This window comes from Carlito syrichta, unplaced genomic scaffold (genome assembly GCF_000164805.1).
Source record: "Carlito syrichta isolate Samal-C Ts95f unplaced genomic scaffold, Tarsius_syrichta-2.0.1 Scaffold308800, whole genome shotgun sequence".
Classification (NCBI taxonomy): domain Eukaryota; kingdom Metazoa; phylum Chordata; class Mammalia; order Primates; family Tarsiidae; genus Carlito; species Carlito syrichta.
Window position 1 is genome coordinate 616,296 of NW_007252896.1, and position 23,332 is coordinate 639,627.

At 37.8% G+C, this 23,332-nt stretch overlaps 1 protein-coding gene across 1 annotated transcript in view; it reads right to left on the reverse strand.

Annotated features, from left to right (window-relative positions):
- Window positions 1-23,332, reverse strand: part of EFCAB2 (EF-hand calcium binding domain 2) — a 125,624-nt gene that overhangs the window by 55,056 nt on the left and 47,236 nt on the right. The window contains exon 2 of the mRNA XM_008065722.2: window positions 15,742-15,826. Within this exon, the coding sequence (XP_008063913.1) occupies window positions 15,742-15,826 (85 nt within the window). The remainder of the gene's footprint in view (window positions 1-15,741; window positions 15,827-23,332) is intronic.

The following is a 23,332-nucleotide window of genomic DNA, read 5'->3' on the forward strand; positions in this document are numbered from 1 at the left end:
TGGCTTCCAGCCTGATTTCATTACAGCCTGGGTCAATGAAGTTGTCTATCAAAAGAAATACCCTGTATCCTCTTAATGGCAATGAATATCATTCCAGTGCACTGAGAGGCTCGAATACACTGTGGTAAGTGCTCTGCTATTCCTCATATATATAAGGAATAATTACTCCTTATATCACTTATTTCCAAATATATCCTTACAACCAACTTTAACTAGAAAACTTAAAGATTATTTGTTGAGTTCGAGACCTGCCTGGGCAACTTGGTGAGACCTCATCTCTACAATAAATCAAAATGAGCCGGGCGTGGTAGCGCACACCTGTAGCTCCAACTACTTGGAAGGCTGAGGCGGAAGGATCGCCAGAGCCCAGCAGGTTGAGGCTGCGGTGGCTGAGAGCGGCCACTGCACCTGCACTCCAGTCTGGGTGACAGGATGAGACTTCAACTCAAAAAATAAAAATAATTAAAATAATTAAAAGATTATTTGTAGCCACGGTTGCTTATAAAGAAAAAAATTATTTGTCCCATTCAACCAAAAGAATGAAGAAAGGAAGCCAGGTTTCCAAACATGCCCAGGGCCATAGGAATACACAGTAATACTTTTTTGGCTTTTATCTCTTCTATCTTTCCAAGCTAATGAAGAATATCATTAACTGTTCTCTGTTATGCATTTTCATTGTCTTTTACACTTAACAGGCTAACACTTTTCAAGTGAATCCAATATTATATTCCCTGTGTTAAGGAGAATAAGTTGAAGTTGCAGGATGTAGGAACCTGGAAGCCACAGAGGGTACACACCCAGAGGCCACAGGAATTATATGCCCAGAGGCCCCAGGAAGTACACTCCCTGAGACCACCAATCCTCAGAGCGTCTCGTTCCCATTTTTGCAGACACACAGCAATATTTGCAACTGATCTAGACAATATAATAAGCACAATAGACACCTAAAATCCAGAGTCAACCAAAGTTGGCCTCCAAAGATAACAGAAAGGGTCTGCTATGTTAAAATAGCCAGTTAAGTGTTCTGAACTGGGTAGTCTGAGTCTAAGTGCTATTTTTCTGTCACAATGCCATCCCACTAACCTACTTTAGTCTACGAAGGCTGGAATGTTAGCTTACTGGAATATCTAGGACCTCACACCCTTTGTGATGCCTTCCAATACACTCAAACTTAGGACATGTATGCACTTAGCCTAAGCGTCAACTGGAAAGCTACATCGATTTGTCCCTGAATGCTACTGAGAAACCATAAAAATGAGCTTACCACAGGTATGAACCCCTGGGAATAGTACCATACTTTGAAAGCATACAACCGTTTGAGTAAAAACAAGAGGGTAACAAAATAATATATATGCATTTCCTCATATATATACAGTCTGGAGTGATTCCTAGAAACTACTACTTTGGTTATCAGTATTTTAGAGGGAAACTGGGTAACTGGTGGAAATGAGTTTGAGGGAGTTTTCTTTGTACTTTGTTCTCTTTGGATTTTTAAACATGTGAATATATTAGCTATAAAAATATATTTTTGGCTGGGCTCAGTGGCTCAGCCTGTAATCTCGGCACTTTGGGAAGCCGAGGTAAGTGGATTGCCTGAGCCCGTGGGTTCAAGATCAGGAAGCTTGGCGAGACCTCGTCTCTATAATAAATCAAAAATTAGCTGGGCATGGTAGCACGTGCCTATAGTTCTGGCTACTTGCAAGGCTGAGGAGGAAGGATCACCAGAGCCCAGTGGGTTGATGCTGGGGTGGCCCTGAGTGCCTGGGTGATAGAGTAAGATTCCAACTAAAAAAATAGAAAAAAAAAAAAAAAAAAAAAAAAATATATATATATATATATATATATAGTAGTTGTAAGACTGTAATCCCCTTTCCTGATTACTACACCTTCACATCCTGTAACTGTTTAAGTTCCACTGCTCTCACTCAAATCTTAAATCTCCCATTTGTTGTTGTTTTTGTTAGAGACAGGGTCTTACTTTGTCACCCAGGCTGGAGCGCAGCAGGGCAATCATAGCTCACCACAGCTTTGACCTCATGCGCTCAAGTGATCGATCCTCCTACCTCAGCTTCCCAAGCAGCTGAGACTACAGGTATGTACCACCACACTCAGCCAACTTCCTCCATCTTTAACAAACTTCTCTTCCAATCTCAGTCTGAATGGGATCCTTACTTTTCCCACCCACCGTCTTAATCTAGAACTTAATTATAAAGATTGACATAAAACCCCTCTCTCAACAAGAAAAAGTTTTTTTCCTCTTTAGGAAAAAGTAAAGAGAAAATAAACAGGGCTTATAACAGGGCTTATATTTTGGCAGTCTAGGAAAGGAATAAGGTCTCTGAGTTCCACACTAATAATTTTCACCCTGTCACAACTACAGTAGCATCGTATTACAAACAACCCAAGTTTTCAAAATTAGAAAATATATTAAAATTGTGGTATAGTCATCACACACTGGAATATCTTGCAGCTATTAAAAATGATGGTGTAAATTTATAAGATAGCATTCAAGTACAAAGCATTCAAGTACAAAATAAACTATTTATTTATTTATTTATGTTGAGTCAGGGCCTCACTCTGCCACTCAGGTTGGAGTGCAGTGACATGATCACAGCTCACCGCAGGCTCGACCCCCTGAGCTCAGGCGATCCTTCCACTACAGCCTCCTGAGTAGTTGGAACTACAGGCACTCACCACCACACTCTATAAAGATTTTTTATAATTTTTTGTAGACGTGAAGTCTCGCTATGTTGCCTAGGCTGGTCTCAAACTCCTGGGCTCAAGCAATCCTCCCATCTTGGCCTCCCAAAGTTCTGGAATTACAGGTGTGAGCCACCATACCCAGCCCAAAACAAACATTTCAAACATAAGAACTTAGGAAAAAAATACATGAGCACTTCCTAAAAAAAATACTGACAAGAGAATCTAGACAACAGAAATAAATCAAAATTCAAGGATGGTGAAAAAATAGGAAAACCATGGCTAGCAGCAATTTTATCCAACTATACAAAAAAAAATACTTTAAAAATGTGTGTGAATCCTAAGCAAAGTATAACTATTCAACCTTGTCAGTGTAAAAATAATAATATACCTATGATAAATTAGGAGAATTGGGAGAGAAAATGTGGAAGTAATTTTGAAAGTGCTAATGTCCTCATCTTTCATTGCAAAGAACCAACTGATATTTTTTATATTTGAAATAACTTTTTCAAAAACACACAAGGACTATACAGTCTCTTAATGTTTTTCTTAACATATTAAATAATACCTTATGACTAACAACATATTTGAAATTCCACAATTTCTCTGAAATTTTTTTGTTACATTCAAGCAAAATTAAAATAATTTTTGTTTTTAACAACTGTAACTATTGTGATCTTATTGTTATAGAAATAATCCATTCATTTAATACTTATTGGGCACCTACTATGTGCCAAACACATCTTTAGGTACTGAAATATAGCAGTAAACAAAACATAAACCCTTGCCCTTGTGGAGATTATATTCTAGATTTTTTTCTTCCATCGTTTTTTTCTTTTTTCCTTCTTCCTTTCTTATTAACTCCCCACCCTTCCATTCATTTATCCCATTACACATAGATAGAAAGAGATCTAGAATAATAGCTATATAACACTAACAGTTATTACCTCAGGAAGTAGAATTTGGATGATGTTTTAAAAATTCTCTTTAAGTAATTCTTTCTTTAATCACAGTTCATCAAAGGGCTATGACAAGCAAACCAAGTTTTTACAAAGCACTGGAAAATGAGATGGTAAAGAGACAAAGTGTAAATCACTCTTTTAAAAAAATATTTATTCTTATGTATAATTGTGAAATATTTCTGAGAAAAATACAGGAAAAAAATGACAGCCATATATCTAATACCAAGATTTAACAGATGTTAACAATTTGCCACATTTGCTTCAGATTTTTTTCCCTAACATTAAAGCACTTCAGAAACAGCTAAAGTCCCAGCTCCCCATCTCTTCTTTTCATCTTTAGATGCAACCACTACTCTAAGGATAATGCTTATCCTTCCATGCACTGTCTTTCATAAACAATATTTACTATGATTTGTGTGTTTAAAATGTACATATATAATACCACAATATTTGCTTTCTTTTGTAATTTTTTTCAAACTTAAGAATGTTTAATTAAATGTCTAAAAACATATTGTCATTTTTATTAATTGTTAAACTTAGTTTCCATTACAACATTCATTACACTTGAAAATAATATGTAGCTTAGATTTTTTTTCCCACGTTCTAAGAATTCTTGAGTTTGCCTGATGATCACAGAAAAGCCATAAATTAAATGAATTACTCAAGTCAAATTGCTCTAAAAGCAAAATTACAAAAGCCCTTTAGAAAAAATTTTTTTATTGTTTATTTTTTTATTGAATGGGAGTCTTACTCTGTCGCCCAGGCTGGGGTGCTGTGGCACCTCCACCCCAGCGTTGACCTGCTGGACTCTGGCAATCCTTCACCTCAACCTTCCAAGCAGCTGGAACTACAGGCGCGCCCTACCAAGCACGATTAATTTTTTCATTTTTATCATAGAGACGAGGTCTCGCCAAGTTGCCCATGCTGATCTCGAACCCAAGGGCTCAGGCAATCTACTTGCCTTGGCCTCCCAAAGAGCTGGGATTACAGGTTTAGCCACAGAGTCTGGCCTAAGTAATTTTAAAATGTATATAATAGGAGATGTGAATGCATTTTCATCTGTTCCGGATGGGGTAGAGCCCCCAAAAGGAAGCTGGCCAGCACTTTGGGAGGCCGAGGCAAGTGGACTGCCCGAGCCCAAGGGTTCAAGACCAGCCTGGGCAACCTGGCGAGACCTCGTCTCTACAATAAAATAAAAAAAATAGCCGGGCATGGTAGTATGCGCCTGGAGTTCCGGCTACTTGAAAGGCTGAGGCAGAAGGATCGCTGGAGCTCGGAAGGTCGACACTGGGGTGGCCGTGAGCGTGCATGCCACTGCACTCCAGCCTAGAAGAAGGAGACTCCAACTCAAAAAAAGGAAAAGAAAAAAGGAAGCTGGTCTACTGCCTTGGAGCTCTTAAGAGGGCTTTCCCTGGGTATGCCAGTTCCCCAATCCCAGCTCCTTCTACTCATACTCCTTCCCCCACTACACCAGGTGTGGAAAGCTGTTTCAGGGGTTCCTGCAAAAATGGGCCCTCTGCAGAAAAGGGTTCAGGGGCTCTGCTTACTGTGCATGAGAGCATTTGATACCTACAATGTTGCAGGACCTGGATCCAACTGTTCAAAGAATGTTCAGATGCAGAGCAGCTCCTCAGTGGAGCTCTGGGATGTTTGTCAAGAGTAACAAGCAGGTCTGGGAGTCGGCAGATCCCTGTTTTCCTTCCAGTGGTAGCACTCCTTGGCTGCCTGGACAAGTCCCTGTACTGGACTGGCTTTACTTTCCTGGCGCATAGTAAACTCTCAGTAAATGTTAATGGTATTGGTTTGTAATTTTTAAAACTCAACACTATTTTTGAGATTTATCCAAGTTACACATTGTAGTCTTAATCATTCACTTCATTCAGATGTGTGAACAATCATTGTATAAATAAACCTGTTTTTACAATTCTTCACTATTGAGGGGTATGTGGGTTCAACCATTCCTATCCCTCGGGTTTTTTCTTCTCCTGGTCTGGAAGGCTTAAGGGACCATTCCTCTTTTATAATATGTATTCTATTGCACAAATGCAAACCCAGTTAACTATGCAGTTATTTTAAAAGCTCTTTGAATAGTCTCAAGCTTTCTCAGATAATAATTGTCTTGGGGAAACTGTCCATGCAATTTCTCCACACTGCTCAGACTTTTTACTACCTGATAAAAATGAATTACAAAATATTATCTTAACATCTCTTCAAAAATAGCATTACAAGTGAAAAAGTCAAAGTAATATTTATGGCACCGCCAGTCCTCCTAGAAAAAGTTACTTCTAATCCATTACAAATAGGTTCTTGTTAACTACTTCTTTTTTTTTGAGTTGGAGTCTCACTCTGTCGCCCAGACTGGAGTGCAGTAGCACGCTCCCAGCCACCACAGCCTCTACCTGCTGGGCTCCGGCGATCCTTCCGCCTCAGCCTTCCGAGTAGCTGGAACTACAGGCATGCGCTACCACGCCCGGCTAGTTTTTTGAATTATTGTAGAGACGAGGTCTCGCCAAGTTGCCCAGGCGGGTCTCGAACTCACGGGCTCACGCAATCTACTCACCTCAGCCTCCCAAAGCATGGGATTACAGGCTGAGCCACCAAGACCGGCTTACCTACTTCTTATTGAATTTTAGACAGGACTCAAGGTTCCTGCCAATTGCAAATGAAACTTAAGTCTGCCTATTTATGAGACAGACGAGATCTTGCACATTCAGGGTGGTATGACCACAGACAAAAATTGGTTGTCATGGGCCTCAGAGACTCATGCTGAGTTGAAGATGGAAGCAGTGAAAAGAGACTTGCTGCATTAGCAAAGGGATACTTGGGGTTGCTGGACTGCAAAACTGCCTAAAGACCAAGAAAATATTAGGAGAGGGAAATTGCCTTGCTAGACTCTGGTGTGGCCATGTGCTCTTTGAGCTAATGCTGTCGCCACGCTTCCTGGCTTTGGCCCCCTCCCCCACCTTGGGGAGGTGAATCTTCTCTCTCCCTTCTCTTTCTCCCTCTAATTTACTTTTAAATAAACTATATTTTTTAATCTAAAAAGAAAAAACATTAGAAGAAATCTCCTATAGATGGGGAAGGTACAAAGTAAACACAGAATAGTCTGGAATTCTAACAATAAGGCCATGCTGTAAAGGTACTGACATGTAGAAACAGGACAGATGGGTGTGGCTGGGGAAAGGGGAAAGACCAGCACTTTTATTTCAGGACTAGACCCTATATCACCTTAGTTCACCAAATTCTTGCATACCAAATCTGTTCTGAAATTGACTAGAATGAAGTGTTTATGTAATTAGCTATAACCTCATAATCCTTTTCAAAATTCATTTCTATTTTTCATTTGATACTCTTATATTCTTGTGGCTTAAGTGGTACAGGTATTTTTATTTCAATTTTACAGACATGGAAAATGAAATAATAGCCAGGCTTGGTGGCTCAGCCTGTAATCCTGCGCCTTGGGAGGCTGAGGTGAGTGGATTGCCTGAGCCCGCGGGTTTGAGACCCACCTGGGCAACTTGGTGAGACCTCATCTCTACAATAAATCAAAAAATTAGCTGGGCGTGATAGTGCGCACCTGTAGTTCCAGCTACTTGGAAGGCTAAGGGGGAAGGATCACCGGAGCCCAGCAGGTCAAGGCTGTGGTGGCTGGGAACGGCCACTGCACTCCAGTCTGGGCGACAGAGCGAGACTCCAACTCAAAAAAATTTAAAAAAAGAAAATGAAATAATAAGAGGGTAGCAAACAGAAAATCCATGACAAAGTCAGCAACTGACTTTACTAATTTATAGTGTACTTTTATTCTGTTAGATTCAAAGATGAAAGATTATAAAAAACTAAATTTGTTTGTAAATAAGATTAGAATTACTTTCAAATTAAACTTATCAGCTATGAGGAAAAATTAGCTTCTTTACTTCAGAGGCATTCCTTGTGGGTATGTTTTTTATTTTTTTTAACTGAACTAGCTTTATTTATTTTAGTAGAATAACTAAGTTTATTCTATTTAAACTACTCTAAATGACTTTTGTTTGTTTCCAAAAATTAAATCCATACTCAAAAGATGTGTAATTTCACCTAATTTGTTAAAAATTTCTGAATGCTAGAAAGTAAAAATAGAATGAAAAGACAGATGACATACACCTTACAGACTAAGATCTTAAACATATAAAAGATTTTTTAAAATTCAATGAGAAAAATGTGGAAAGGTCATGAACTTTCAGTTTAAACAAAAGGAAATACAAATAGTTTCTATCTTTCTATCTATCTATCTATCTATCTATCTACCTGTCTATCTATCTCTCACTCTGTTGCCCAGGATGGAGTGCAGTGGCACATTCATGGTATCACTGCAGTTTCAACCCTCTGAGCTCAGGAACCCTTCTGCCTTAGCCTCCCGAGTAGCTAGAACTACAGGTATGTGCATCTACACCCAGCTAATTTTTGGAGTTTTTTTGTAAAGATGAGGTCTCACTGTGTTGCCGAGGGTGGCCTTGAACTCCTGGGCTCAAGCAATCTTCTCACCTCAGCCTCCCAAAGTGCTAGGATTACAGGTATGAGCCATCACACCTGTCCTTCAATAGTTTTTAGAGATAAGATGTTTGTAATTTAGAAAATGAAAATTAACACTGAACTTCTATTCTTTACATATCAGATTAACACAAATCCAAAAGTTTTATAATTAAACTTTGTTTAAGAAGGACTGGGAAGGACAAGCACAGTGGCTCATGTCTGTAATCCCAATGCTTTGGGAGGCCTAGGTGGGAGGATCACTTGAGGCCAGGAGTTCAAGACTAGTCTGGTCAACATAGCAAGATTCCATTTCAAAAAACATAATAAAACAAAGACTGAGAAAGCAGCCACTCTCATATAATGATATGAGAGACTATATTGTCAAGATAGCAACACCTACCAAGAATATTCTAACACCTTCATATCGTTTCAAGAATTTATCCTAAAGAAAAATTTTTGCAAAATGACATAAATACTAAGAAATCCTCTGCAGCATGGACTATTATAGCAAAAGCCTGGAAACAACTTAAATATCCACTAGTGGGAGATAGTGGGAGATTCAATATATTATGGTTTATTCATACAATGAAATGAGGAAAATCTTTACATACTAATTTTAAAAATCACCAAGATATATTGATAAGTGAAAAAAAGCAGAGTGCAGAATGGTTTACATAGTATCTTACCACTTGTGTTAAAAATACACACATATATTAACTCAATAACAGCAACAACAAAAAATCTGATTAAAAAATTGTCTACGACCAGAAAAGACATTTCTCCAAAGAAGATGTGCAAATGACCAATAAATACAAGAAAAGATGTTCAATATAACTAATCATTAGGGAAATGTAAATCAAAGCCCCAATAAGATAACACTTCACACCCATTAGGATAGCTATCATGAAAACAACCCCCCCAAAAAAACCCAGAAAAATAAAAAGTATGGTAACAATGTGGAGAAACTGAAACCTCTGTGCACTGCTGGTGGGAATGCAAAATAGTGTCCCCACTGTGGAAAACAGTGCCGTGTTTCCTCAAATATCAAATATAAGATATCATGTGATCTAGCCATTCTACTTCTGGGCATACACTCAAAAGAATTAAATGCAGAGACTCAAGCAGATATTTGTGGACCAATATTCATAGCAGCGTTATTCACAATAGTCAAAAGATGAAACAACTCAAATGCCCATCAACAGATGAATGGATAAACAAAATGTGTTACATACATACAATGGAATATTATTCAGAAAAGGAATGACTGTGAAACAGTTACAACATGGATGAACCTTAAGAACATTATACTAAGTGAAATAAGCTAGACACAGGACAAATATTGTACGACGTCATTGATATGAAGTACCTAGAGTAGCCAAACTCACAGGTAAAGAAAGCAGAATGGTGGCTGCAAGGGGCTAGGAGAGGAGAAGATGTGGAATTATTGTTAAGTGGGTACAGTTTTAGTTTGGGAATACGAAAAAGTCCGGAAGATGGATAGCAATGATGGTCACACAATAATGTTAACATTCAGGCCGGGCTCAGTGACTCAGTCTATAATCCCAGCATTTTGGAAGGCCAAAGTGAGTGGATTGTCTGAACCCACAGGTTCAAGGCCAGCCCAGGCGACTCGGTGAGACCTCATCTCTACAATAATTCAAAAATTAGCTGAGTGCGGTAGCACGTGTCTGTAGTTCCAGCTACTTGGAAGGCTGAGGCGGAAAGATCAATGGAGCCCAGCAGGTCGATGCTGGAGTGACCATGAGCGTGCCACTGCACTACAGCTTGTGCAATGGAGTGAGACCCCTACCCAAAAAAAAAGCTAATGTTCATGCCACCAAATTGTATACTTAAAAATGTCTTTGGTGATACATTTTGTTATGTATATTTTACTACAATAAAATACACACACACACACACACACACAGACACACACATGTATTTGCATGAACTATCTGTGGAAGAATTAGAGAAACTTGTAACAAATCTTGCCTTTGGAAAGAGGAACTGAATAGCTATGAGTCCAAGATGAGGAGGTTTACTTATTATTATATATTCTTTGTATCTTTAGAATTTTATCCCATGTATATATATTATCTATTCAAAAATTTGATTTTCAATCAGTCTTATTGACTTCTAAATGAAGTGCAGAAAAATATAAGTGAAAATTTATTATGGTCTATGTTTTTATGAGGCAAAATCAAAATATTCCTAATTAGTGATATTGAAAACTTGTCCATTTTGGACTTCAAGCTTGCAGAACTATGAGACAATAAATTTTTGTTGTTTAAACCAAAAGAAAAGAAAACCTGTCCAACATTTTTCAAGGATCCAGTTTTCAAAAGTCATCCAGTAAGGAAAATGAAATAGGAAAATAAAATGCTTTAGAATTTAAAAGATCAATACAGAAAACATTTTTAAGCAAAAAGTTCCAGTTGGGCCCAGTGGCACGCATCAATAATCTCAGCTACTCAAGAGGCTGAAGCAGGAGAATTACTTGAGACCAGGAGTTTGAGGTCAGCATGGGCAACATAGTGAGACTCCCATCTTAAAAAAATAAATAAATAAAATAATTTTTTAAAAGTTCTTATATACAATATAACACTGCTTATCCAGATTAAATAAGGGGAAAAAAAGTCTGAATTATTTACTTCAAGAATATAAAGTGGAATAATTATAATAGCTTTTATAATTCCAAGCTTTAAATCCAAAGCTAATTTGTTCCAAGCTAATATTGTTCTAAGATCTTTAAAAAATATTCACTGACAAGAGTGATTCTCAAACTTTTTAGTCTCAGAACTCTGTTTACACTATTAAAAAGTATAAAGGCCCTCAAAGAGCTTTTGTTTATGTAAGTTATATGGATCTATATTTACCATATTAGAAATTAAACCTTAAATTTTAAAAATATATATTTATCAATTCATTTAGAAATAAAGTCATTATATGTTTACACAAATATAATTTTAGGAAAAATAATTATATTTTTCAAATCAAAAAATAAAGTTAGACGTATGACATCATTTTACATATTAATAAATCTCTTTAATGTCTGGCTTAACAGAAGACAACTGGATTCCCATATCTAGTTCTGCATTCAATATGTTGTAATATTGCACATCATGGAGATTTGGAAAACTCCAATATACACTCATGGAAAAAATGAGAACAAAAATAGCAAGTACTGTCTTAGATTTATTATGAAAATAGTTTTGACTTCACAGACCTGAAAGGTCTTGGGAACACTTTGAGAACTACCTATACTACTAATCCAATGAGGCAAATGTAAGAACAAAGGCATAAACAGAATGATTAAGTTACACTCACAGAACTGGGATTGGAATCCAGGAAGTCTGCTTCCAGACCTCTGGGCTGCCCCTCACAGGTCAGAAGAAAGTAGCAGGGGCTCATTTCATAGTGTTTTAAACTGTGGTGAGCAGCTTGAAAGTCACAACACCAGACCTTCCCTTTCTAAGATGATAAAATTAACTCTTTCAATTTGTACAACGCAGAGAGAAGGGGAAGGGAGAGAAGCCAGCACTAAACTCTAAGATCTAGACCCCAAAGGGGCCTAGGTCTGCCCTACACGGGCAATGACAGCCCACCTCCACCTGAATGATAATGCACACTGGGGGAGGAACAGCCAGTGCCCTGATGTCTCTCAAGGAACAGTTCTCGTTCCTGTCCACACCAGCCATTATGCATCCTTACTCCATTCAAAGATACTTCTTTACATCACTCAAACTTGTTTTTCCTTTTATTTTTAGTCGATACATAATAATGGTACGTGTTTATGAGATACAGAGGGATATTTTGATATGTGTATATAATGCGTAATGATCAAATCAGGGTAATTAGCATATCTATCACCTCAAATATTCATTATTTATTCATGCTATGAACATTCAAAATCCTCTCTTCTAGCTTTTTGAAAGTAGTATATAATAAATTATAGCTAAACATAGTCACCCTACAGTACTGCAGAACACCTGTCTAGCTGTACTTTTGTATCCATTAACCAACCTCCCCCATTCTCTCCTTCTCCCTGCCCTTCCCAGCCTATGATACTCACAGTTCTCCTCTCTACTTCCATGAGCTCAAAACCTTTTAGCTACCACATATAAGAACATGCAGTATTTATCTTTCTGTGCCTGCCTGACTTAACATAATTTCCTCCAGACGCATCCATATTGCTGTAAATGACAAGATTTCATTTCATTGATTGATTGATTGATTGATTGATTGTCTCACTATGTACAGCCAAGCAGGAGTGCAGTGACACAATCACAGCTCCCTGTAGCCCCAAACTCCTGGGCTTAAGCATCCTTCTACACCTCAGCCTCTCAAGTGGCTGGGACTACAGGCATTTGCCATCATGTCTGTATTTTTTAATTTTTCTGTAGAGACAAGGTCTCTTGCTATGTTGCCCAGACCAGTCTTGAACTCCTGAGCTTAAACAATCCTCCCGCCTTGGCCTCCCAAAGTGCTGGGATTATAGGCATGAGGCACTACACCTGGCCTGGTTTTGCTCTTTTTATGTACACTACTCAATTTTTACACAGAATACTGCTTTCAATTCTTAATTAAAATGTTTAAAAATAAGAGTAGTAAAAAGACTAGTTCTATCAGATATTAAATTATTTTATAAATTGTTAGCAGTTAATATAGTATTGAATTAATATAGAACTGAAAGGTAAAGTCATACATAAGAATGCAACCCAAATTAAAACTGATTATACAAAAATGTAGCATATTATGAAGAAGGCCTAACAATAAGTAAATAAAATAAAATGTTTAGTAAACTGAAAAAAAGGCCTATTAGACCTTCACTTTTAATCATTAACCAAAATAAAATTCTAAATAGATTGACTGCTTTTACTAATGGAGAAAGAGCCGAGGCTAGAAAAGGCTGGAGCAGATATTCATCATTGCATTCCCACAGCCTCCCCTGGGGCTGGTACAGCTGGAAAATGCTGCCCCAAAAGAATAAACTGATTTGAATTCCAACTTTACTGCTAACTCATTATGTGATCTTGGGCAAGTCTTTCTGCTTCTCTGTCCTTAATTTCCAATTTATAAAGAGTGATGGTAATGATACCAGCAGCATAAGACACTCACTATAAACTTTAAAGTGCTATACAAATTAATATAAAGAGAAAAGCTTAGAAAGCTGCAGTTGTCCATGTTGCTACTCCTCAAACAAACTTAGCGTCAACATTTTAAAGGTAAAGACCATGCCAATTTTCTTTGTAACCATCTTTATTTAATAAAGAAGACCACTTAAGTTGTAAGAACATATACTTTCCTTCAGGGTCTCAGTAAAGTTATTTTCACTTCGAAGGGAAAAAAGATGCAGCGCATAAACATGTTTATTTTTTCCTGAGTTGGTCCTTTTACCAAAAGAGACTTGGTATTACTGCTCTAAGAGATTGGGGAGATTTTTCTTTCACTGCTACTGTTAGGGATATCTCAAGGCAGAAGGTAAGCCCATGATGTCCTTGAAGGGAAGAAGTGGACAGGGGAGAAATGCGAGGGTGGGCAATGTAGCACAGCAAAAGACTTGGAGTTAGAAAAACCCTGATGTGACACTGAGCAAACAGTTATCTTCTCCTTGTCTCCCCAAACTGGAGATATCAATACTTACCACACAAATAAAAAGATTAAAATGAGGAAATGGGCCAGGCATGGTGGCTCAAGTCCATGATCCCAGCACTTTGGGAGACCAAGGTGAGAGAACTGCCTGAGCCCAGGGGTGCGAGACCAGACTGGGCAACTTGGTGAGAACTCGTCTCTACAATAAATCAAAAACATCAATCAGGCGTGGTGGTGTACACCTGTAGTTTCAGCCACTTGAAAGGCTGAGGCGGAAGGACTGCTTGAGCCCAGCAGGTCGAGGCTGCAGTGGCCATAAGCGTGACACTGCACTCCAGCTTGAGCAACACAGTGAGACTCTAACTCAAATTAAAAAAAAAAAATGAGGAAATGCACACTAAACCCCTAGCTCCCAACCACAGGTTGTTTGTCAGAGAGCAAGTGAAGTAAGTACTTTCCCTAACTTCTCTAACAATATAACAATACTTCTCTCCTCTGCCCTCAGGAAGAGAACCCTTCAATGAGAGAGGTCTGCGACCAAGGCACTTGCCATTCATATATTTAGTCATTCAAATTGCAGGCCAGAACTGCATGCTCCACACCCCTTCCCAAACCCTATCACCACCACACCCCATCCCTGCTGGGCCCTCACCGGTTACTCTGGTGCTCCTCAGAGTGACATTTCATAGACTGCAAAGTGACCAGAGCCACCTGGAGCTGCACAATGCTGCAGCCCTGCACACTCACCCTTCCTGGCAATGGCTGAGACACACAGGCCTACTACAGTGAAGGTGCAAGAAAGATGAACTTGACTGTATTCTCTACCTTACCCACTCCAGTAAGGCCCATAAACATAGTTGAGGTATAAAACAAAACTTTATAAGATGTTACTATAAAGTAATGAAAGTGACTATACTTAGTCTTGTACCCTCAGGTGTGAGAAACTAAGAAATATCATAATGAAGTCTCATGTTGTTCATTCAGTTTAGCTAAGGTTTAAAGCACTAAGTCCCCTGACTAGTACTGGAAGTGATGGCACTGGTTTATAAGCAACAAATAATTCCTTTTCAGCACCATTTTAAAATCACTTCCCACTGCTTTGCTGGTCTCTGTGCTAGGTTCTGAGTTTGAGATTGTAATCCCATCAAATAACCTTCATTTAAGCCTGGTCTCCTGGTAGAATGGTTTCACTGCCTTTCTGTGATATGTGTGGCACAAATTTACAATTCATAGTAGACTCTAATCTCCTCTACCTTTTGCCTTTTGTTGTTGCCATTTTTTGTCTCAAGCTATGTCCTCTATTTCAGATCTATCATGTCTTTCTATCATCTTTTCTCATAACCCTTTGAGTTGGAGTCTCATGTCTCATCTTTTCTCAGGTCCCTTCCCTGATTTGTACTTTTCTCTATTTTTTAACACCTTTTGACTTACTATGTTTTACCAAATATGTACAAGGTTATATATCTTCCTCAATAAAAATAGCTCTATGGAAATATAATCAATCAGGGAAAAGACATGTCGTTCATCTTCTGTTTTGGTTCTTTTTTGCTATTTTTCAGGGGAGTGTACCATTGCTTAAGCATTATTAATCTTTCTTTGTAATATCTCATTCATGGCTTGATAATACATATCTATGTATTTTAAAAAGTAAATTCTATTCATTCATTCAACAACTATTTACTGAGTGCCAACTATGTGCCAAACACTAAAGCTACGGTGGTGTTCATCTCATTCACAAAGTTTACAATGTATAGGTTGGAACAGGAAACACAAATACAGTATATTCTTTTCACCAGATTATGAAGAACAAGAAGCAATATTTCTCTGAAGTAATAGTTAGCAAAGACCTTTTATACGGCACAGAAAAATAAATCGTATAATACTCTAGAGTACAGTGTAAAAAGAAGAGAAAAAGAGACTTCTATTTTATGAGTTGTACCAATAATTTAGAATTGTTAAAAAATAAATTTTTCCGAACCTCACATCCACTGTATTATTTGACTCATGGTCAAACACTTCAAATGCCTCTTTGATTTTTTTATGAAATTCTGCTGCTGCTAACTCTGCAAAAGACAAAGTAAATAAAAATTATTTTACTTTAATTTTGAATTCAAAACAAAGATTTTAATAAACAAACAAGACATATTAATAAGGAAGAACATGAAGAACTCTTGTCTGATCTTCTTTATATATCACTCAGCATGCTTAATTTTCTCTAGAGATGCCAGAGAATAAAACAGACTATCTTTTTTTCCCCCTGAGGCATAATATATATGTTATAAAAGTACACTAATCTTCAGTACACAATAGGTTTTTATATATGCATATATTCATGGAACCACCCAGATCAAGATAATGGAATATTTCCGGCACCAGACTATCTATCTCAAGTAATTTGGGTAAAGTCCTAGCCTGAGAGGCAGAGTATATCCAATACAACAAAAATTGTTTGCTTATCAATAGTGTACCCTGCCTGCTCTGCCTTATTCTGTGCTTGGGGAGAACGGAAGTTGGGGGATGAAAGGTATAAAAACCAACATGTGACACTCCTTCAAAGAGCTTCCAAACTAATTTTGGTACTTAAACTTACTTACACACAACAGTAATATATAAAATAAATAATTATTTAAGTACTTACTATGTGCTGGACACTCTTCTAGGTGCTAATGGCAAGGAATAAGGCAAACAAAAAAATCTCTGCCTCCATAGGGCTATTTTTATTGGGGAAGATATATAAGTTTGTATTATTTGGTAAAATACATAGTCAAGTGGAGCAAAAAAATAGAGAAAAGAATAAATCGGAGAAGGGACATTAGGAGTGCTGGGGTGTGAGTGGGGAAGAATGAGGTGATATGGTTTGGGAAGGCCTGCTTCAGTAGTAAGGTGACATCTGGATGGAGGGGAAGGCACCCACTTTGTGAATATCTGCTGCAAGAGTTTTTAGGCAGACAAAACAGTAAGTGCAGAATAGCAAGAAATACAATTAGAAAAGTGTAAGTTTGATGGTGAGGGCAGATTCTAAAAGGGTCTTATGGTCTACTTTAAGGATTTTTGGCTTTTACTGAGTGAGATGAGAAGCCACTGATAGGCTGTTCTAAACAATGAAATTACATAGTCTGCTTATATTCACTTTGGCTCTTATGTTGAGAATACACTGGAAAAGAACAAGGGTAGAAGCAGAGAGATGAATCAGGAGGTTACTGCATTATTCCAGGTAAGAGATTTGAGCCAGAATGGTATTGGTGGAGGTAGTGATAAATAATATGATTCTGGATATATTTTAAACAGCAGAGCCAACAAGATTTGCTGATAGATTTGATGATAGGGGCCGGGAGGAAGAAAAGGGTCAAGGTTGACTCTAAGGTGTTGGCCAAGTGAAAGAAAAAGGAAAACAGTGCAATTGAGTCTCAAAATTTGTCAAATGGTAAGTGCAACAGGACATTCAGAAAGGGAAATAAAAATGAGTTTAGTTAATTATTTTAATTATAAATATAATGCCAGCAAATAGTAGAAAATGAGAAGTTTTTTAATCACTCACATTCTCTTTAGTATCTATATATGTATATATGAAGAAAAGTAGAAGGAAAATACAACAAAATGTAAAGGTTATGTTATATATATATATATCCTCTTTTTAATAACTACTATTCATTCATTCAATAAATATTTGCTGAATAAACACCAGGTACCAGGTTCTGCTCTTCTCCCCACCCTACCTCAACCCTACCTGTTAGAAATTCATAGTATAAAAACTTAACACCTTAGTTACTTCATTCAAATGTTATATTTTCCAGGTTGCAACATAATCTACATAATCTTCCACATTTAACAGTACCAAAGAAATGTATCACAATTTACCGTTATTAGTAATTTGTATTATAAATAACATGTTAGTGAACAATGTTTGCTAATATAATAAATAAGTAAATGTTACCTCATTATTTAAATGTACACGTCTTTGATCACAAGAGTCTGAACAATGATCCATATGTTTGTTTACCACCTCTATTTTCTGCATTATGAATTGTCTCTTCATGTTCTCTGCTCAACCTTGCTGGAATCTTCAATTATGTCTTAACAATTTGTATGAGCTCTTTGAATAATAAAGATTTAACCCTATATCAAAATTACTGGAAACAACTTTCCAGGTCAGTTGTTTGCTTTTGTTTTTCCAAAATGAAAACAGCTTCATTTCTTTTCTGATCATCACAATCATACACAATTACTGGCAGGGAAAAAAAGGAATCTACATGAAAGTTTAAATTAAACTAAAAACATTTCAAAATCTACTACCCAGAGTTAACCTTTTTTTTTTTTGCTGATTCAAAGAATGTTTTTATTTTTTATATTTTATTCTATTGTAGAGATATGGGGTACAAGTGAGGATTAACTACATAGCCCAGGCTGCACACAGGTAAAGTTTGGGCTTCTAACTGGCCCTCACTCACCCTGGTAGTGGACCAGGTATCCTTTATGTTGTCACCTCCCTCCCTCCATCCCTCCCTCCTTCTCTCCCTCCCCTAGCAATGCCCAGCGACTGTCAATCCCTCCCTTGTGCTAATGTGAGTAATGTTCAGGTCCCACTTACAAGAACATGCAGTATTGAGTTCTTTGCTTCTGTGATAGTTCACATAGTATTATGGTTTCCAACTCCATCCAATTTGCTATGAAGATCATGATTTTGTTCTTTATGGCTGTGTAATACTCTACCACGTATATGTACCACATTTCCTTTATCCAGTCTATTATTCAGACTCTTACAATGGGCAGTAGGGTTGGTTCCATGTTTTTGCTATTGTGAATAGTGCAACAGTAAACATGTGTGTGCAGGTATGTTTTTTTGTAGAACAATTTCTGTTCCTTTGGGTATATTCCCAGGAGAGGGATTGCTGGATTGTATAGGAGCTCAATTTTTAGTTCTTTTAGGAATTGTCACACTGCTTTTCATAGCAGTTGAACTAGCCTGCACTCCCACCAACAGTGTTAATATGTTTCCTTTTCTTCACACTCTCACCAGCATGTTTTGTTTCTTTTTTACTTATTCATGATATCTATCCTTATCGGAGTTAGATGGTATTTCATTGTATTTTGATTTGCATTTCTCTGATGATTAGTGAAGCTGAGCATTTTTTCATGTGTCTGTTGGCTGCGTGTATGTATCTATTGATGACATACAAGTGTCTGTTCATGTCCTTTGCCCATTTTTTAATGGGCTTGTTTGCTTTTTTCCTTTCACTTTGTTTGAGTTCCTTGTAAATCCTGGATGTTAGGCCTTTGTCAGATGAATAATTTGCAAATTTTTGCCAATTCTGCGTGTTGTCTTCCCACTCTCTTGTTGGTTTCTTTTGCTGTGCAAAAGCTTTTCAGTTTGATGAGGTCCCACTTGTCTATCTTAGCTTTCATGGCATATGCTTTTGGGGATTTGGTCATTTCCTACTCTGATGTGTAAGAGTAGTTCCTACTTTTTTTTTCTAGGATTCTTATAGTTTGAGGTTTTACATTTAGGTCTTTGATCTATTTAGAGTTGATTTCACTCGTCTGCATGTTGTCAGTCAGTTTTCCTAGCACCATCTGCTAAATATGGTCTCCTTTCCCCAAGAGTTGTTATTGGTTGCTTTGTTGAAGATGAGTTGGTTAAGAAGTGTTTGCTTCCAGAATCTCTGTTCTGTTCCATTGGTCTATGTGCCTACTCTTGTACCAATACCAGGCTATTTTGGTTTCTGTATCCTTGTGGTAAAGTTTAAAATCTGGATGTGTCACACCTTCCACTCATTTTGCTGAGGATTATTTTAGCTATTCATGCTCTTTTTTGTTTCCATAGGAATGTCTGTATTGTCATTTCCAGATCTGAGAAAAATGATGTTGGTAATTTGATGGGTATTGCATTGGTTAACTCTTGATAGCAAGGATGGACATCTTGACAATATTGATTCCTCCAATCCATGAGCATGGAATGTTTTTCCATTTGTTTTCCATACTTGATTCTTTGAGCAGCATTTTGTAGTTCTCATTGTAAAGGTCTTTCACTTCTCTGGTTAGGTGGATGCCAGGGTATTTTTTGTTTGTTTTTGTGGCTATTGTGAATTAAATTGTGCTTTTTATTTGGTTCTCCATCTGCTTGGTGCTGGTGTACAGAAACTCAACTGTCTTTTGTATGATGATTTTGTTTTTTGTTTTGTTTTGTTTTGTTTGAGTTGGAATCTCACTCTGTCGCCCAGACTGGGAGTGCAGTGGCCGCTCCTGGCCACCGCAGCCCCGACCTGCTGGGCTCCAGCAATCCTTCCATCTCAGCCTTTCAAGTAGCTGGAACTACAGGTGTGCACTACCACACCTGGCTAATTTTTGATTTATTGTAGAGATGAGGTCTCGCCAAGTTGCCCAGGCAGGTGTCAAACTTGCAGGTTCAGGCAATCCACTCACCTCAGACTCCCAAAGGTGCAGGATTACAGGCTGAGCCACTGAGCCCGGCTGCATGATGATTTTGTAACGCAAGACTTTACCAAAGTTGGTTATCAATTCAAGGAGGTTTTTGACAGACTCCTTAGGGTTTTCAAAGTATAGAATCATATCATCCATAAGGAGGGATAGCTTAACTTACTCATTCCCTATTTGGATACCCGCTATTTCCTTCTCTTGCCTGATTGCTCCAGCTAGGATTTACAGCACTATGTTGAACAGGAGGGGTGAGAGTGGGCATCCTTGTCTTCTTCCTGTTCTTAGGGGTAATGGTTCCAGCTTCTGCCCATTGAGCTAAATGTTGACTGTGTATTTATCATAGATGACTCTCACTGCTTTGAGGAATGCTCCTTCTATGCCTACATGCTCAAGGGTTTTTATTGAGAAGGGACGCTGGATTTTGTCAAATGCTTCTTCTGAATCTAATAATATCATCACTTGGTTCTTGATTTTACATCTGTTAATGTGTTGTTTAAGTTTATGGTCTTGCAAATATTGAACCAGCCCTGCATCTGAGGAATGAAGCCCACCTGGTCATGGTGGACAATCGTTGAGATGTGTTGTTGAATCCAATTTGCTAGAATCTTGTTGAGAATTTTTGTGTCTATGTTCATCAAGGAGACTGGCCTGTAATTCTCTTTCCCCGTTGAATCTTTGCCAGATTTGGGTATCATTATGATGTTAGTTTCATAAAATGAGTTGGAGAAAACTCCATCATTCTCAATTGCCTGGAATACTTTCAGTAAGATTGGTGTCAGCTTCTCCTTGCATGTCTTATAGAATTCAGCTGGGACGCCATCTGAACTGGGGCTTTTTTTTGGTAGGATATTTCTTATGACTAAATCAGTTTCCTGGATTGTTACTGGACTGTCTAGAATTTCAATTTCTTCTTGCTTCAACCTTGGGAGGTTATACAATGTCAGAAAGTCCTCCATTTCCTTTAGACTTTCTAGTTAATTTGCATACAGTTGTTCATAGTGATCTCTGGTAATCTTTTAAATTTCTTCAGGGTCAGTTATGACTTCACCTTTTGCATTTCTAATTCCGTTTATTTGCACGTTCTCTCTCTCTCTTTCTTAGTCAATCTTATTTATCCTTTCAAAGAACCAGCTTTTTGTCTTACTGATCCTTTCTACGATATTTTTGTCTTCTATATCCTGCAGTTGAGATTTTATCTTGGTAATCTAGATTCTACTGCTGAAGTTAGGGTTTTGATGATTTTGCCTTTCCAGCTTTTTTGGTGTGATGTTGGGCTATTTACTTGCGATTTTTATGTTTTCTAGATATGTGCATGCAATGCTATGAATTTTCCTCTTAACACTGTTTTCATGGCATCCCAGAGGTTCTGCTGAGATGTGTCTTTGTTTTAGTTTGTTTCCAGCAATATTTTTTGCCTGTCTTGATTTCCATGTTGACTTAGAAGTCATTCAGCAGCATGTTGTTTAGTGTCCATGTCTTTGTTTTGGGGGAATCTTCTTGGTGGCAATATTTATTTTTATTCCAATGTGATCTGAGAAGATTCATGGTGTTATTTTGATCTTTTGGAATTTGTTTACACTTGGTTTATGTCCGAGAATGGGATAGATCTTGGAGTATGTTCCATATGCTGATGAGTAGAATGTACACTCTATAGGTATTAGGTGGCGTGTTCTGTAGATGTCTATTAAATCCATTTGATCAAGCATTGAGTTAAGGTTCTGAATTGTCTTGTTGGTTTTTGGACTTGATGATCTACCTACAGCTGTTAGTTGGGTATTTAGGTTTCCAACTATGATTGTGTGAGAGTCAGTGTCCTCTCTTAGTTTACTTAGTAGTTATTTTATAAAACCTGATGCTCCTGCATTGAGTGCATATATGTTTAAGAAAGGTATTTCTTACTGATGGACTGAACTATTTAGCATTATATAGAGCCCTTCTGTGTCCTTTTTAACTCTTGATGATTTGAAGTCTGCTTGGTCTGATATCAGAATCACCTGCTCTCTTCTGTTTTCCATTTGCCTGAAAGACCATTTTCCAACCCCCAACTCTGAGCCTGTGGGTGTCCTTTGCAGTGAGATGAGTTTCCTGGAAAAAGCAGACTGTTGGATTATGCTTCCTTATCTATTTCTCTTCAGTGGCACATTTAGTTCATTCATATTCAAATTGATTACTGAAATATGAGAGTTTATACCTGTCATGGGGCTCTTAGAGGGTTGCTTTGTTTCCTTTTTACTTTTGTATTTATATATGCGTGCATTTTCATTTTTTTGAGTGCTCTGTTAACTCTGTGCTTGCCTGTACTTTTGTGATGGGTATTACCATTCTTTTTTTCCCCCTTGGGTTCAACATTTTCTTAAGCATCTCCTGAAGGGTTGGTCTAGAGGTGACATATTGTTTGTGAGATTGGATGTCTGTGAAGGATTTTAATTTTCCATTGCTGATGAAACTTAGCTTGGTGGAGTAGGAAATACCTGGCTGGAATTGCTTATCTTTAAGAATGTTAACAATTGGACTCCAGTCCTTTCTGGCTTGTAGTGTTTCTGCAGATGTCTGGAGCAATTCTGATAGGCTTTCCCCTGTTGGTAGCTGACTTTTCTCTCTTACTGCTTTTAGGTTTTTTTCTTTCATGCTTACTTTGTAGAGACACATTACTATGTGTCTTTGGGATGGCCTTCTCATGTGATACCTTGAGGGGATTCTCTGTATCTCATGTGCTTGAATGGTCGCTCTGTAGCAAGATATGGAAAGTTTTCTTGGATGACCTCATGGAATGCTTGTTCCATGGTGTGCTCAGCTTCCATTTCTGCTTCAGGGATACCAGTTGGGCCTAGATTTGGTTTCTTGATATAGTCCCACATCTCTCAGAGGCTTTGCTCCTTCTTTTTTTTTTTTCTATCTTTGACAGACTGGGTTAAAAATTCCATATTTTGGTCTTCAAGCTTTGAGATTCTTTCCTCCGCCTGGTTGATCCTGCTCCCTGTGCATGTTACTGTGTTTTTAATTTCCAGGATGAAATTCATTTCCATTATTTCAGAATGGGCTAGTCTTAAATTGGTCAACTCCACTTTTACTTCCTGTATGACTTCAGTAAGTTCCACTTTTAGTTTCTCTTGTTTCACTCTGTTCATTTTAGC